This window comes from Daldinia vernicosa (genome assembly GCF_022497035.1).
Source record: "Daldinia vernicosa strain CBS 139.73 unplaced genomic scaffold F5Y00scaffold_64, whole genome shotgun sequence".
NCBI lineage: Eukaryota > Fungi > Ascomycota > Sordariomycetes > Xylariales > Hypoxylaceae > Daldinia > Daldinia vernicosa.
The window spans coordinates 18,108-35,265 of NW_025953980.1; the positions used below are offsets into that span (position 1 = coordinate 18,108).

The 17,158-nt window shown below is 46.7% G+C and overlaps 5 protein-coding genes and 1 non-coding gene across 6 annotated transcripts; 3 read left to right on the plus strand and 3 right to left on the minus strand.

Moving 5' to 3' along the window:
* Positions 1-158: 158 nt before the first annotated feature.
* Positions 159-1,155, plus strand: F5Y00DRAFT_184288 (autophagy protein 16). The gene is made up of 3 exons (XM_048005055.1): positions 159-376; positions 431-783; positions 850-1,155. Exons 1-3 carry the CDS (start codon positions 292-294, stop codon positions 1,024-1,026), a joined length of 615 nt encoding a protein of 204 aa, XP_047860863.1. The 5' UTR covers positions 159-291; the 3' UTR covers positions 1,027-1,155.
* Positions 1,155-3,228, minus strand: F5Y00DRAFT_184293 (histone H3-K79 methyltransferase). The gene is made up of 2 exons (XM_048005056.1): positions 2,257-3,228; positions 1,155-2,205 (listed from the first exon to the last, which is right to left on the minus strand). Exons 1-2 carry the CDS (start codon positions 2,781-2,783, stop codon positions 1,284-1,286), a joined length of 1,449 nt encoding a protein of 482 aa, XP_047860864.1. The 5' UTR covers positions 2,784-3,228; the 3' UTR covers positions 1,155-1,283.
* Positions 3,229-9,643: 6,415 nt separating this feature from the next.
* F5Y00DRAFT_266028 (uncharacterized protein) lies at positions 9,644-10,786 on the plus strand (the record flags this gene model as incomplete). The annotated part of the gene is made up of 2 exons (XM_048011879.1): positions 9,644-9,744; positions 9,823-10,786. The coding sequence occupies 2 exons, from the start codon at positions 9,644-9,646 to the stop codon at positions 10,784-10,786; spliced, it is 1,065 nt and encodes a 354-aa protein (XP_047860865.1).
* A 914-nt stretch (positions 10,787-11,700) lies between these two features.
* F5Y00DRAFT_266029 (uncharacterized protein) lies at positions 11,701-12,263 on the plus strand (the record flags this gene model as incomplete). The annotated part of the gene is made up of 2 exons (XM_048011880.1): positions 11,701-11,840; positions 11,915-12,263. 2 exons carry the CDS (start codon positions 11,701-11,703, stop codon positions 12,261-12,263), a joined length of 489 nt encoding a protein of 162 aa, XP_047860866.1.
* Positions 12,264-12,926: 663 nt separating this feature from the next.
* F5Y00DRAFT_t142 lies at positions 12,927-13,020 on the minus strand. The gene has a single exon. It is a non-coding gene; the product is annotated as a tRNA-Arg (tRNA).
* Positions 13,021-13,155: 135 nt separating this feature from the next.
* On the minus strand, positions 13,156-14,532 carry F5Y00DRAFT_273418 (putative short-chain dehydrogenase). The gene is made up of 2 exons (XM_048013173.1): positions 14,279-14,532; positions 13,156-14,230 (listed from the first exon to the last, which is right to left on the minus strand). The coding sequence occupies exons 1-2, from the start codon at positions 14,423-14,425 to the stop codon at positions 13,298-13,300; spliced, it is 1,080 nt and encodes a 359-aa protein (XP_047860867.1). The 5' UTR covers positions 14,426-14,532; the 3' UTR covers positions 13,156-13,297.
* Between the last annotated feature and the right edge of the window lie 2,626 nt (positions 14,533-17,158).

Here is a 17,158-nt window from a genome sequence, read left to right on the forward strand (position 1 = left end):
AATATACAATGTATGAACAGATGAAATAGCTCAGATCTGAGACTATCTCTGTAATGTAATAGATATGAGCTTATTGGCATTAGCTAGCGGGTATTTGTGGATCCTATAAAGCTTATGTAGAGGTACCCCTCCTGCCCTTAATTGCCCAAAAGCCAATCGTTGAGCACATGAGCAGAATAAGCAACTTTACCTTGTACATATGTAGAAAAATAATAGACTTGGTTTCTATAACTACAACAACATTTTTTCAATATCTCAGATGATAATACTGTTATGTAGGATTCGGCCACCATGACTGACTGGAGATCTGAATATCTTACTTCCCTGCAAGAAGCAGAGCGGAACAATCCTGTAAACAAGGACCTCGTCGAGGCTTGTGAGTAGCTTTGTTTCATACTCTTGCGTCTTGCCTAATAACCCTTATTTCCAGGCTCCCAACTCGCCGATCGTATAGCCGCCCTCGAAGCCGAGAAGGTAGTCTGGCGAATCTCGACGAACATCCCAACAACATCGCCGGGAAAAGGCATTGCGACAACTACTACGACGGACGGCGGTGCGGACCAGAACGTCGCCCAACTTCGGTTAGACCTAGCAGAAGCGCTCCGGTCCAAAGGCCAGCTGCAGAGCAGACTAAAAGCTGCCGAAGACGAACTCCAGAAGCTCCGATCCAAGGCGAAAGTCGATACTAAGCGGATTAACGATCTGACCGCCGAGCGCAACGCACTCACGGCGAAACTTAAAGACCGCAATGAAGAGCTAGCCGGCAAGAATAAGATGCTCAAGGTACGAATGAATAAACGATGGCGTAGATTTAGGGTATACCGGGCTGTGACTAATGCGTAACAACAGGATATTCAGGACGAGAACTTGACTTTGAACATACAACTCGACGTCACCGAGCAGAAAGCGGCCAAGATCGCAGCCGACAATAAGGATCTAATTAAGAGGTGGATGGATCGGATGAAGCACGAGGCAGACGCCATGAACCTGGAAAACGAATCGCCAAGCAGTAAGACTCGGAGGTGAGGTGAAAAGCCAGCGTACCGCTCGCGGATGTCATCGCGATTTATTGTATTGATGTGTTCTATTTATATAACTAACCTAATACCGGTATTGTAAGTCCTTACCATTCGATCGCATCCCTTGGTATCCTTCGAATAATGCTTATCTATGTATGCGAATGTGGTATCCTAACACGCGCTCTCACCTACCCGTTCTCTGAATTCTATCTATACATGGACATATTGTTGACTTCTCTTTCCCCTATAGACTGGCCGGCATCGTTATTTCCTGATGGAGATATAATAGTCGCCTTCCGCAGCGGCCCAACTGACCCAGTTCTCGTGGTAGCGGTAATGCTGGACGTCAAGGATACTGTTTGCGACATCGTTAATAGCGGTTTTGTTTTCGTGGACGAAGGACTTTAGCGATATAATCTTGCAGCCCTTCTTCAAATCCAAAAACATGTTAATAAGGGCATCGTTAAGAGTGGAAGTGAAGGCTTTGTTATTGACGAGTATTACGTCCGCCTCCTTCAGCTTTTCCAAGATCTTAGCGTTGGTGCGAAAGTCACCCCTCTCAAGATGGACCCGCCCGTGCGCGACGCCCCAAAGTTGACATCTGGACCTAAACTCCTTCTCCTGAGCTTCGGCGAGATTGCAGGCGTTCTCCATCATCTCGCAGCCATAACTCCGACAGCCGATCTCGAGGGCCGCTTGAAGTACGACGTTACCTACCCCAGAACCAAGGTCTATGAAAACCTGGTCGGAAGTCATTTTCGTCTGTTCGACGAGCAGCTTCGTGATGAAAGGGTGCAGCAGCTCTCCGTAGACGTTGTCGCTTCCCATCTCGTATTTTGTGAGCATCTCTACTTTCGGCGCAACTGTGCGATCGTATACTTGTGTGAGGATGAAGGACACCAGACTGGGAGGAAGGTGGTGCTGTTGTTCTATGTTCTTTGCTATCGTACCGTTTTCAACCAATTCTAATAGTTTGTCGTTGTAGTTTTTAAGTGCTGCTCTGAATCCTGGCACGTCCCTATATTTCTCGCTTATTGCGCGTTCCATCTGTCTCCTGAAGCTTGCGTTGTGATCGATGAAAGGCTTCGCTTCGTCGTCGGTGAGATATGTCTCGGCCACATGCTCCACGACTGAAAGAATGTCTTTAACAGCGTCGATCTTATCTTTCTGCCATACTAGCTCGTATCTTGTCTTATGTTAGTGCGCCCTGCGATGCCTTTAGAGTTGATACCCTTACCTCTCACGCTTACACCGAGACGGATATTGAAGCTCTATCGCAACTTCTTCCGGTTCCGCGCCCTGAATTGGCGGACACTTTGTGGCAACCGAGGCGATATCCGCCGCGTGGATGATGCGTGGGTCTCTGACCTCATCGCCGAATGCCTTCTTATGGCACAGCTTGCGATTTAGATCTACCGACCTCAATTCGCTACGTCGCAGTCGCTTTCGGAAAGGATCGCTGTCATCATCTTCCGATTCCGAATCGTTCCCGAAGGCGGGGGAGTCTCGTGGGGTATTGGCTACAGCTTTGCGCTTCCTTGCAATAGCGCGCTTCTCGTCAGAGGAAGGATACGGCGACGCGCTTTTGGGTCGTGAGAGGCGCGGATTCGGCGAGAGGCGGGGGGACGCGGAGTAATGGCTTGAAGACCCGCGGGGAGGATTCACGGTTAGGCTGGGCCGCGGCTTGGTGGGAACGACGACTTTTTCCACGCGGATCTCCTGAGGCGCGGCCTTCAGCCGGGATTTCTGATTGAAGATGCCCATAGCTTCTAAACGGTGGCGCAGGCGAGGGCGTTGCTATGAGTGGGGATAATAATCTAAAGGAATACTGGTCGAAGAATAACGATCTGAGGATATACTGAGGATATATCAAGTCTAGGCGTCTACGCATATAATTATATAAAATGCGAATGCGAATGAATGACTAGGCCATGAGAACTAACGCAATGCACAAATGAATGTGGGCATATGCGCAATCAAGTTCAAAGAAGGCGGAAAAAGAGGGTGTAACTACCTAGGCAACGAGGACAAGCAGGAAAAAAAGATGGACTGATTCGTTCGATTGATTATTCATGAGGTAGGTGAGACCCCAGAGTCCTAGAATGATAGGTGCAGGGGCAGGCTGGTAGGTACAATTTAGGTATGAGGCGGAACCGGCTTTTCCAACTGCTTAGGGTACTTGTATCCACTTTTTATCGATAACCTGAACTTTCAACGTGAGAGAGAATTAAAGAAGGTTCTGTGCTGAGCGGGCTGAGCGGGAACTACCTATGATGGCCTACGCCAGGGTGGCCCACCCCACCCGAAAGCCTGGCAGCCTGGTTGCCTTGCATCGGACAATTACGGTTATTGGTTGGTAAGACGTTGTCCTAGGTACCCTTATTACGTAGGTCGGTAGGTACCTACCTGCCACTGTGCTGTGACAGTTACCAATTACTACTAGGCACGTGCCTCACTTGACGAAACATTAAAACATTCATCATTCGTCGGATAAGTATATATCTTTTATTCGGGCAAGGGACTTCTCTCCCTTTGGCTAGTTACCTATATATGCTGCGCAAATAAAATAGACGCCATCTTTTCTGCATGCCGGGGTTTGAAAATACATATCAAGACCTTTAATTCTGTTGTCCCTGCTTTTAGTACCCCCCTTATGCATCTTACAAACGACAGAGCAGAATACTCTGATTCGTGGCAGTATCAGTATCAATCTCACCCGCGGGGATGCTCGATAATATGATGAAGCAAGGGCAGCGGGCTCTTGTCGCTCTCAATAACTATCCAACAATGACTTTAACGAAGCGAGGTTGTTAGGTAGTTTCAATTTTTTGTTACGCATGAAAGGCTCCATGACCTTCAAAGGGCTGGTGTATTTATATGGCTTACACCAGTAGGTTTCATTGTTGCTGCGGCTATGGCCACGACTGGACTTTCTTCAAGGTACGGCGAAAGGAAGTGTTCCGAGTTGATAATGAGCGGACTATCCGTTAAGCACAGAGTAAGGGGGGGTTGCCACCCGGAATAGGAAGCCGGCCCAGGTCCCTTTTGATCTCTGCTTTGGCATTGTTGCTTCGATGGCAATGGGTAGACAACAATGATGCTTTATTCTCCGAGTACTAATATGGGCAGCGCGGAATCCTCGTGGTTAATGCTTGTGGGGATAAAATATTTTTTTTCTTCTAACCATTTATCTAATTCTAAAATAACTATAGGCCATTTTCAAGGTCATAATAATGTCAAAGAGAGGAATTATTGGCTTCCTTACGGCGTTGGGCTTCACAGCTCATTTTGCCAATGGCCAGCTCCAGCCCGATTGCAATCCGCTCCGTACGGATTGCCCATCAAAGAAGGCTTGGCCGCAGGCAAATTACTATATCGATTTCACCAAGCAAAAGGGTCCCCCTTCGGATTGGACGGTTGCGAACTCCGAGGTCGTCGACTTCACCTCCAACGGAGCCGAGTTGTCTTATACAAAAAAGGGAGACGCACCGAATATGTGGACCGATTTCTACATGCTTGGCGGCCGATATGATGTCGAGATGAAAATTGCTCCGGGCCAGGGAGTAATTAGTAGCGCGGCTCTATGGTCAGACACTCAGGATGAAATCGATTTCGAATTTTCGGGTAATCAGTTTGGCCAGACGCCTTTCCCTCCTCGGGATGGGATGTGGGCTTTTGAGACCAACGTCTTCGCTCAGGGAAAGATGTGGAACGGCGCAGCTACTTACCAAAAAGATTCATACAAGCCAGCAGAGCAGTTCCATAAGTATTCGGTAGAGTGGGATGAAGACCACGTGAACTGGTTTGTCGACGATAAGGTTGTCCGGAGTGTTCTAGCCAAGGATACTCCTAAAGGCTTCGCCTTTCCCCAATCTCCGATGAAGCTTCAACTTGGTGTATGGGGAGGTGGAGACTCTGGCAACAACCACTGGACTATTCAATGGGCCGGAGGTGAGATCGACATGAAAGGCGCTCCCTATACTATGTATGTGAAGAGTGTGAATATTACGAATAAATACCCCGCTTGCCAATATAGATATCAGGATAAGGTATGTCAATCACTCATAGACTACGACAGTTTTACTAACAACTTATAGAGTGGGAAGCAAGCTTCCATCGAGAAGATAGAGAACGGCTGTAACCCTGAACTTGTAAGAATGGTGAAAAGGGACCCTGCTGCGAATGACTATCCTGTCAGTCCGCCAGAGTCGGTGGCCAGCGAAGTAGGGTCCTCTACCCCTGCCGGTTACCCTACGTACGACGCCAGCTCGCCTTCTACTAGCCAGTTACCTGCTTCTTCTTCTTCTTCTTCCCAATCCCTAGATACGTATCCGACTAGTTTGCTGTCTAGTAGCAATGACTCGCCTACCTCTTCTCCTGCCGAATATCCCACGTACTCAGCAGGCTTACCTTCTTCAATCAGTGATCAATCAACTTCGTCGGTAGGATATCCTACAAGTGAGATGGGGACCTCCAGCATCCAATCATTTAGTTCTGTTACATCAGGTTACCCCACGTCTCTGGCTGGGTCATCATCTATTGTAGTCTCTTCGTCTGCCTCGTCACTCGCCGAGACTTTCGAAACCTATCCAGCTATAAGCGTACCGTCCGCAAGCGTATCATCAGCAAGTGTATCATCGGCTAGCAGCTTAAGTCTTTCCTCTGTTGGGGTACCGTCCTCGTCGACGATTGGTGGATATCCTACCCAACCGCTAACTGAATCTGGGACTGTATCGACACAGACATCGGCTACAACGGCCCCCGGAGGGTATCCAGTGAGCTCACCGACTACTAATAGTGGAATCTTAAGTAGTCTAAGCTCACTGTTCTTGGGCACTACCACCAGTAGCATATTGACTCAGACCGAATCCAGCGTGGTTACAGCGTCTAGTTCTACTACTGAGCTGACCGAATCGAGTTATGCCCAGGTTGCTAGCTCAAGCGTTGACGCGGCCAGCTCCAGCGCTTCTTTAAGCTCGCAGGCATCCAGTTCTGGTTACCTAGCTTCATCCGCTTCTAGTTACCTAGCCTCATCCCCTTCTAGTTACCTAGCTTCATCCCCTTCAGCCTCATCCGCTTCGGCTTCATTCTCTTCGGGTTCATTCTCTTCAGAAATACAACCTAGCACTTCGAGCATAGCTAGCGGCACCTTCGTATCTTATTCTGAATCCCTTGGAAGTGCCTCCTCAAGCGTGATAGGCGGAAGTAGCAACACTATTTCTACAATATATTCGTCGACTGTTTACACTGTTACATCCTGCGCACCGACAGTAACTAATTGCCCTGTCGGGAAGGTTACTACGGAGTCGGTCTCAGTGTCGACAACGATATACCCTGTTAGCCAGTCAGAAGTGTCCCAACCAATTACGTCTAGCACTCTTAGCGATACTGGTGTCGAGGTGCAGCCTAGCTCATCCGTGGGTGTATCATCAGCGACCGTATCATCAGTGACCGTTTCGTCCGCAGCTGTCTCCTCCGCAGCCAGCTCATCTGCGACGATCTCAGGCGGTTCGGCAGTATTGCCTACGACCGAATCAGGCATTTCATACTTTACTTATCCAACTTCTGGAGGCCCGTTATTTTCGCAGACATTACCAAGTACATACAGCGTTAGCAGTGAAATTACTAAGTCGATATTATCGACGGTCTACTCAACGAATGTTGTTACTATCACCTCATGTGCTGCCTCTGTAACGAACTGTCCGGTGGGCCAAGTTACCACCGAGACGATCTCCGCGTACACTACCATTTGCCCAGTTACGCAAACTATCCTCGATGGTATAACTTATGGTGTAGTGGAAGGGACAGAAGCTACCGCTTTGCCGTCGCCATCATCATCCACTTATCCAGCGAGTTCCTCAAGCTCAAAGCCTGTTGAATCGGCATCGTTACCCGGCTCTGGTAACCCCTATCCTACAATCGGCGTGATAAGTTCAGCGACGGCGAGTTCTTCGGTGTTCGGCTCTAGTAATATTTATCCCACAGCTAGTTCGGGAATCTCTGTCGGGTCTAGTTCTTCGATAATTAGTTCGAGTATTATCTTCCAAAACTCAACGATATCTACCCCTGAGGGTATTTCCGAAGCATCATCTCAAACCTATCCAGCTTCGTCCATTCCTGTTTTGAGCACTGAAACTAGTATGACTACCTCGACAGTATACTCGACGAATATCTATACTATAACTTCCTGTGCGCCTGGCGTTACGGACTGTCCTGCTCAGCTAGGACAGGTCACGACGGATCTCATCTCGTTATATACGACCGTATGCCCGGTTGCCGAATCGCAAACCACGATCGATGGAAGTTCTTCGGCACTTCCGGTTGCTACACAGACTTCCACGCCGGGCCAGACGATTTCCTCGTACGCCACAATGAGAAACTCCACATCGGCCGGGACTATTCCCAGCTTAAGTGTATCTACCCCAGGCCAGCCAAGTGCTACTCAAGACGTACCGTCTTATTCAATGTCTACTGAGTCTGGACTTCTAGTTGAGTCCAGTACTGGCCAAGTTGCGTCATCCTATGCAACGTCTGTGCAATCTGAGACAGAACCCGCATCATACACAACGTCGACTATTTACTCGACGAATATTTACACTATCACGTCTTGCGCTCCGGGCGTGACCAACTGTCCCGCTAATGGTGCAGTCACAACGGAAATTGTTGCTGTGTCTACCACGGTTTGCCCCGTGGCGGACAATTCAAAAGACATGCCGGGAACTACCGTCTCCGCCGCGGAGTCACAATATACAACCGCTGCTATCACGTTCAGTGATACCGTGAGCGGTTCGGTTATTGTAGTAACGACGACTGTCACCTTTATCGATACACCTGCGCCAACTTCGTATTACCCAACTCAAGCGATTGGCACGTCCAACACTGCAGGGACTGATGCCATCGCATCGAGTTCGCCTGGCGCGTATCCCAACATAACCAAACCAGGCACAACTGTGACTCTCGGTAACTACTTCACGACTGTCATCGTGTACGACACGATCACTCCCGGGACCCCCGCTTCAGTATCGTCTGGGCCTACCCCTACTAGCTACTACACAGCATCCCAAGCATCTGCCGACGTTTCGAGCTATCAGATGAGTGAAGCCTCTAGCACCGTGGGAACAGGCGTCACCTCGGTCCCGGTTGCTGTTAGCTCAGCCTCAAGGTCAGTTTCTCTGTCTTGCTTTTTATTGGTTGTTTGCGCAATTTTCATTCAGACCTTCTGAGGATTTATAAACTGATGGTCGTTCCTATTAGCTACCCCGTAGCATCGTCGCAGACCGTCCCCAAGAATGTACCTGGTGAGTCCTCGTATGTCGATAATGATCTAACAACGGTAACCTCCCCCACCACGGATACTCGTACCGTGTTCCAGACACCGTCTCCCGAGCAGTCAGGCACGTGCGCGTGTGAACCCTCGACCGTGACCGTCACTCAAACAGTTGCACGAATCACTGTGACAAGCACAGCCGAACCGTTTATCACGTATCCCATGGGCACTGCTCCTCTCGGCACAGGTGGGACGACCACGAACGCTTACCCGATGAGCACGCCGGCTGCGATGAGAAGGTGGTTTAGGCGAGGTCATGGAAACGGAGGCGGACATGGACATTGACGGGATGCTAGGTTAGACGGATGAATCGCATTGGATAGGTAGTTACTATATATTTCATGGCATTAACTTAGATGGCAGGTTCCACGGATAAAGGCTTTTGTATATTATTAATTTCTAGGTTCTGTTCATATGGGAGAAATCTAAAAATGCTCGGTTGTCACTTTGCAAAATGAAAATATCTATGTCTAAACGAGGGAAGATTGGGAGTATGTTGGAATATCAGTTTAACGTATATGGTACCCAGGGTATGAGCCGAGGGACGTGATTGTGGCACTGCGTAAGCGTACGACCTATGAAGCGTGCTTTTTAAAGCGCCCCAGATTACATGGTCGAATTTCTGTTTGTTTCATTCGCGTGAAGTTCTTACGTGATACGACTACAACCTTGGATGCGTCTTGAACACGCGAGCTCCGGTTGGAAAATAACCAAAAAAATATTATCTAAGAATGGATGGAAATATTATCTCAACTTTATATCCGCTTTTCCGCGCATGTCACCGTGAGGCTAAACCAGGTTGCCATCCCTTTATCCCCCCATCTGCAACCAATAGGTCGGTAATAATGCATCTATATACCCCCCCACGTCAACACAACGCCTCATCGGCCTGCCCCGAACTTTGACATACCCAGGTTGGGTATCTAAATATAACTATAAATGCCGAAGAAAAAAGCCGCTAGGATGATAGGAGAATATGAAAACTGACAGGTGAGACAGAACCCTCGTCATGTACATGTGTAATCTACAAATGTAGTCTGACCGAATACCAGGTGTGCAAGCTAGACCGTAAAGAGATTCTGTAAGAATTCTGCGCCATGGCTCAGGTTATATAACAAGCGGACCCTAGTCTCGGAGCTGCTGCTGTCATATTATATCAGAGCCGAGTCTAGATAAGAAATAATATGACAATAATTATTCTGGCGTAGGCGAACATACATATATGTGCAACTAGTGCCGGCAAATCTCCAGATTTTCCTCCTATCCACATCCTTAACTACCTACCTAGGTCATAGTCATGTCTGGCGTTCGAAACATCACGGTTCCATGGGTACCGTTAGACGAGTTCGATTGGTCGTTCGCGCGCACCGGCCCGCTGCCCTGGAACTTGACGGTCTGGTATGTAATAAGTCAGATCCAAAACCCACGACTTATACCCACATGGCTGTTTGATAGATAGGGGCTAACAGGTCTTAGGTGTCTTCTCGCCGTCTTCACATCCCTCCCAATCTGGATGACCGTCGAGCTGACCGCCTGGGTCCTATATGCATTTGAGCGATGGAGCGGGATTTATTTCTGGTCCGTCCTGGTTACGACGTGGGGTTTGACGATCCGCGCCGTCGGTTTCCTCCTCAAGTTCTGCGTGCCGCAGGCGAACTGGATATTGACATATGTGCTATCCGAGGTTGGTTGGGTCATGATGGTGACAGGCTTTAGCATCGTCCTTTGGTCCCGGCTACACCTTGTGATTCCGCCGGGCACACCGATCCTGCGTATCGTACTCGCCATGATCATAATCGACGGGTTCTTATTTCACGTGCCAACTGTCGTATTTCAGTACTTTATATCGAACGCAGCGACGCATGCGAAGTATCTTCCCTACATGAACGTGATGGAGCGTGTTCAGGTCCTGGCGTTCTCAGTGCAGGAGGCTATCATCTCTTCCGTCTACATCTGGGGAACGATGCAGATGCTCAAATTGTCACTCAACGCTAAGGCTAAGAACACATTGGCATTTCTTATCATCGTCCAGGTAGCTGTAGTTCTTGCCGACATACCCGTCATCGTGCTCGACTACTGCAACTACTTCACGCTCAAGGCCGTCATACACTCGTTTATTTACGCTTTTAAGCTACAGATAGAATTTGTCGTTCTGAACGAATTTAAGCATCTCGCCAACGGCGGCATCACGGGTGTTAACGGGTCCTTTGGAAGAGGATCCGATGATTTCTCACAATTTCGTGCTGGACCTCTGGATATACCAAAAGTTAATAGTGCTGGCGCATATAATAACTCGGGCGTGTCGGTGGTTGTGTCGGCTGGTGGGCCACCATCGTCAAGGGTAAATCGGTCTGATTCATCCGGGACACATGGCCAGCGCGCGGAGCAACCCGATGCTCTTGAAGCCCAATACCTAGGGAGGTATGGTGTGGCTATGTAACTTTATATACCTGATCGGTTTTATATATACTCCTCAACATTGTCATTTCGAACTAACAGATATCCTTCATGAGAATAACATAGATCTCGAGTAGCTTTCCATTCCGATACGCTAAACCACAGCCACCACTGAACTTTCTTAGAATGTCACTTCTTTAGCATTAAAAGTTATTCTAGCCTCCTTCTCCTACGATCCGCTGTTGTCGTCATCTCTACGTCTCGTTGTAAGTTCGGTATATGAACCTCGGTACTGTCTTCCTAGGTATGTGACAATGGAAACAGGTATCTATAATACTAACCTGACCTAATGTACATTCTTGCCGGCGTGGTGGCCGTATAGAAGACTGTTATGAGAGTAACAGTGCCTATCACTCTAATATAATTGATAGGAGCTTCGGCTTTGGCTGAACCATTTATATCGTCCCTGTACCAAATCATCGACTGGTATAGCGGGAAGAAATAACCCCCTATCCCGATATTAGTATTACTCATCCCCCATAGAATGCACCTCGGACGCCATTCCTTATTCGATTATTTCTACATAAAGGCGGTACTTTCTTATGTCAGGCGATACTCTAGCTCTGTTCCCCCCGGGGAGTACTCTAGACGTCTAAAGCGCCAGAGATGCGCCGCTGTACCTACATAGTAGTATATAGCAGACCAATAGACGTAAACGTTATCATCATCATCATCATCTATATAAAGGCGGGGGTGTCTGTCTCTTCAGAAATAAACATAACAGTCAACACCAACTCTTCAACATCGACCATCGATCTCAAGAACACTATGCCCGGAATGGGGTATTCGATTTCCCGTTTAACATTCGCGTTATTATTGCGAGATGTTGCCTCTTTGCACCTTAATACAACAGCAATAGGGACAAGGGACGGTTCTTCGACACTTGAATGTTGGCAAATGAACGTACCGTTCAAAACATCCTCCGAGCCCGGAACAGTTGGAGGCTTTGAGACGACTCTGGGCAAGGTCTCAAATGTGACCTATTCTATCCTCCCGCCCCAATACGATGGTGGCTTACACAATGCGCCATATGCACAGTAAGTCCTTTCTTACTCCAAAAGCTGCGTCGTGGAGTTTAGACACCCGATACTAATGCAAGTTACTTGGCTAGGTGGGTTTATTTCACTACTGGACTGGCATATATTACGCTCCCCGACGATAAAGATACTAGTACGCTTGTCAATGGAGGTCAATTTGGCCTCATATTCGCTGCCGATACAGCGGCTGTCAGCCAAAGAGGACATCGTACCCAATATCCCGGTGTTACCGAGTCGATTGTGCTCCAAATTCCGACAAGCGATGGGAAAGTACCTGAACATAACGTGCTACACATGGGTCCGTGTGATTTTAACGAAGTCTCTGGAGCTCGTGGAGTTACACTGACCTTAGAAAATCGGGAATGTATCACACAGGGAGTCAAGAACTGGGCTAACAATATGCTACCTTTTATTTCTTGCTGAATGGTTGTTGCTGTAAGTTATTACGGAGACCCTCATATTTACCAACACTATACTAGAGTACGTATACAGACGTATATAGCTTATGTACCTATTAACTAAACGTATTCATAATGGAACTAAGAAGATGTAGAAACAGAAAGTAGTCTTCCAGGGGTATCTTGGGTTTATCATAAGCTACAACTTTACCTAGTATTCAAGGCTTAATCCTACGTAAATAGACAAGACCACCTTAGTACAACAGAACGTGCCATACTGGACTATAGTGTCTGAGTATTACCTCTTAAAAATGTAAAAAAGGTGAAGATACTGTGTTACACTCCTAGAAACTATCTTGGGTAGGTTACCTAAATATTAATAGATTTTACTATAATGCTTTTTTTAAACTACGGATCTGGTATTATATACCTAATGTAATATTGGCATTATTTACCTACCTCGTGTTTAGAAATTACCTTGCTTTATGCTAAGGTTCGTAGGTAAAATAATAGTAAGGACCCGTTATGTTGACCAGCTGGCGCCAGCTGGCAAATCAACTTTGCTAGGAAATCCGCCTAAGCGTCGCGCTGCGCGGATGATTATCAATTCCGGACTAAAAGCCCGAGTTGGATTAGGTGAACAGTTGCAAAAAGAGTTCCTTCGAAAATTGAAAAAAAAAAGTAATCACGAGCTCAGCAGGGATCGAACCTGCAATCTTCAGAGAGTGGAAAGACTATTGACGGAACCGAAATCTGACGCCTTACCATTAGGCCATGAACCCCATTTATGTTGCTGTAGTTGAGTAATTAGCGCTATGATATGATAGTTCTAGTCAAGTACAGTGGGACTGAGTGAAGCCGCAAGACGACCCCGTCTTAGGGACGATCAAGATGGCACTAGTGTATATGCCTTTTATTAAGGAATGAGAGTAATAACTATGGCGTCCCCAGTGCTACGAAAGAGAGGATTCTTCTTCGTCCCACATCCTATGTCCAATAGTAAGAGGCACTAATACCTTCACCAGAAGATCCAACGGCGCAAACTCCCTTTTCACTCCCTCACCAAGCGAACTTTTCTTTGACCAGATCTTCGGATAGCTTCCACAGCCTTTCAGCCCCCTCGCTCGAGGTTGAATAGGAGTTCGCCTCATCGGAAATCTGGCAATCTATAAGGTAAACCCCATGATTTTCGTTATCGCCCTTGGTCTCAGGGAGGCTCAGTTTCGGATCCAATGCAGCAACAAGGCTTGTTGCAGATCCCGCCCCTAGTGTTTTGAATTGAAGTTGCCCCCCTTTCTCCCAGCTATCGATTAGATCTCTCGTGCTTTGCGCAGCGTCTCTGGACAGCTCTGTATGTATTACTCCGGGGTGCAGGGATATACTCAAGATTCCGTACTTCTCATACAGCCTTTTGTTTAATGCTATACTAAACAGTACATTCGCAACCTTGCCCTGGTTGTAACCTTCAAGCGGCAGGTACGCTTTGTCTTCAACGTCCCCGGTTCCCCACAGTCTATGCATCTCGTAAGGGGGCTGTTCGTCTTCAGGGAGTTCTTTGCTCTTCTTTTCGAAATTGGTATCGCTCCATCGCATGCGAGCAGATATTGGAGAACGTGAAGAAACGTTGATAATGCGAGTTGCCCCTTTCGGGTTGTGCTCTGCCGCCTTGAGAAGTTTCGGCATGATCAAGCAAGTGAACAGAAAGTGTCCGATATGATTGGTGGCAAACTGTATCTCAATTCCATCTTCGTTGATCGTGCGTTCCGGAATATTAGAGATAGCAGCACTATTAACGATGATATCAATAGTAGGTATATCAGACCATGATAGAAGTTCGCCGGCAGCAGCCCTGACAGTTTTCTGTGTCGAAAGGTCGAGAATAAGTGAGCGGTAGTCTACATTAGGAAATTCGGCCTTGAGCTTGTCGATGCACTCTTGAATCTTGGACGGGGTACGGCTGGCGAGAATTATGTGAGCTGGAGATTGAGAAGCCTGTATAATGCGTTAGAATATTGAAGGACAAGAAAGAAGGATACCTACAAAAGCTTGTGCAGTTGTAAATCCAATGCCGGCAACATTTACACCCGTCACGAGTACTGTTTTACCACGAATCTCCCTAGCAAAGGCCTTGGCAACATCCAATGCCTCTGTATGATCATTGAACTCGGGATAGGTTGTAGCAGTCATTTTGACGTTGGATTCGTCTATCACGTTGATTCTGAGTAAGTCGGTCTTTCAAGAAGTCGATATGATATCAATTTGCGATGATTATTTAGAATTGCTATTAGTAGCCTCTCGTCTCGAATTCGCTTCTTATCTATATTTTTAACTTTTTATCTACTTCGCCCAGTACGCCCCCGTTCAGAATGGTTCGTTAGACTAGCCTATGTCGTTAGATGGCCTTAACGGAGTTTATAACTAACACTAGGGTAATAGTAATTAGGGATATAGGCTGTTAAAATGAACATGTCTTGCGGATTAAGAAGTCTTGAGCTCAATTGACCATATTGTCTTTGCCGTGCTTGTTGGGCTTGTATTCTATCAACGATTCATATCTCCGGAGGGTTCGGAATTAGTGGGCATAATATTAGACAAACCCCGAACTATGTACGTAGTTACATGCTACTCTGCTGCACGGGAACGGAGATAAGAATCGGGGACCCTAGGAGATAATATTTGACTTTTACCGTCTTTTTTACTGGAATGATCTTTTGAAGTCTGTCGTGAACTCTTATGACCACTAAAAAAAGAAAGAAGAATATAGATATGAAGTCATTGTTTAGATTGATGATTTTCCCGCTCGCTATTGCGCTTGGAGGTAATATGTATATACCCCGATATTCATACATAAGTTGCTTTAAACAGGTAAGCAATACTTAATAGATACACCCTTAAAAACCAAAAGTGAAGCTGTTGTCCGTGGATAACGCCAAGGGTATCCCGCATTCCTGATACCCAATACAGATAACCTCCCCGAGTTTTCCGCCCCTCAAAACGCCGTAATCTAAACAATCCGTTTTCCCATCTCAATCGGCGGCGATATGCCTCGCCTCGCCCGTGTTTTCTTTATATCCCCGAAGCCGGGATGTTTATCAACAACCGAGACTCAGTGTTGCGACGGCATCGTGTTGATACCCCCCTCCCGCTTCAACCCGCTCGACCTGTTCGCGCGCGCGATGTTTCCACGAGTGCCTGTTTGACAGCACTTGTGGCGGCATGGGTGCCGAGGAGCGCGTATGAACGTTCTCTTCTGCTGCGTTCCAGATATAATTGAAACGCCGAGTCCTATCACCTCAGAGTGTATCGGAGTTATGCCGACATTCTTCTGTGGAGAAAGACGGGAAACTCGAAGCCGTTCTCGAAGCTCAGCGCATTCCTTCGGTGATGAGAGGGAATGTGATACATGTCGTAGGCGTTCTCATCTTCGTCTAAGGCTGATTCGCAATCGCTGAAGGCTGGGCTTCCGACCTCAAATGAAAATGTTTCAATGTTTTGCGATATCGTGATCTTTTTGTTTGGCGGTGGGATAGCGATGGGCTTGGTTTGTGTGGTGTAAGTGGTCTTTTGCTCCATCTCTAAGGATTGGCTTTGTATGTGAAGTAGTGATACTTCTTGTTGTTGTTGGAATGGATAACTATTGAAGGTATTGACTTGTTGGTAGATGTGCTGGATAGAAGAAAAAAAGGTCTATCCATGATTAGATTGATCTGATTATATAGGCATCTATCCTATCTAGATCGAGTGATCAAGATCCCTAGTTCATGTCCCTAGTTCATGCCGATAGGTGGTCCGAGAGAGTTTATTGATCAAACTATAGCCACCGAACCATCCTCGCCTCACAAGAAAACCATAGAGTTTCAAAGGCATTTTGTGATGCATACGAATGCTGCTTTCCGAAGTGCACACTAATTGAAAGTGGGTTCAAATGGTATGTTTTTTAAGCCAATAGTGTTGACCATCGTACGATCGGGAGAGGCCGGTCGCCTGCGGAAGCACGACGAATTCTCCAATTACATAATTTAACCGGGCGACTAGTCATCCAGGTCATCTGGGGAACCCTGGATTTTCTGAGGCAATTGTCTAGACTCGTCTAGTGGGAGGCGATTTCCGGCCATCCCTAAATTATGACCAACCACATTCAGATGGCAATAAGAGCTTAGCATCTCTATTCAACTAGTTAAGGCTTAACTGTTAAGCTAGGTACTTACCTAATTTAATATAGGAGTTTAATGCTGTGTCTAAGTTGTTAAAACATTTAATAGGACCGCTTAGCTATCTAGATCTAATTGAATCTTTACCTTAAGTAATAATGACGATACACCTTCGTGCTAATATGTGTTTCTATGTCCTCATATGTCCTCAAGTGGAGAGTGCCAAAGTGCTACACAGTAAACCGTTAAACCGTATGTCCAATTAAAGGCTATTGTGGATCTTTTGAACCAATCAAATCACTTGTATCCAAAGAGGTTTACTGTGTAGCACTCTCACACTTAAAGACATAACATAGTTGCATAGAAGTAATATATCATCGTCGTATATACTTAACTACTCAATGGCAACCACTTACGTACATCGTCTCAATAATGACATAAAGAGCTCCTTATCGATTTTATTAAAACATGTAAACATTTCATCATATCCACGTCTTGGCATCCCGCGGAAAACCCATTGAACATCCGAATCCTTTGCTAACTATTCAACAGTCGTATGAACAAGTAAAGACAAGTCCATAATATTCCTAGCAAACTCACACTTCAGCACTTGGATACATTATTACAAGATGGGTCGGTTCTCGAATCTTGACTATGAACATGGTTTGCTAATATGACAGATCATACATCAGGTGGTTGGAAGTATTGCATTTCCGAATTTTTGCTTGTGCTCCACAGGTTATTAGAACACTAACGAATCTAGCTTTGG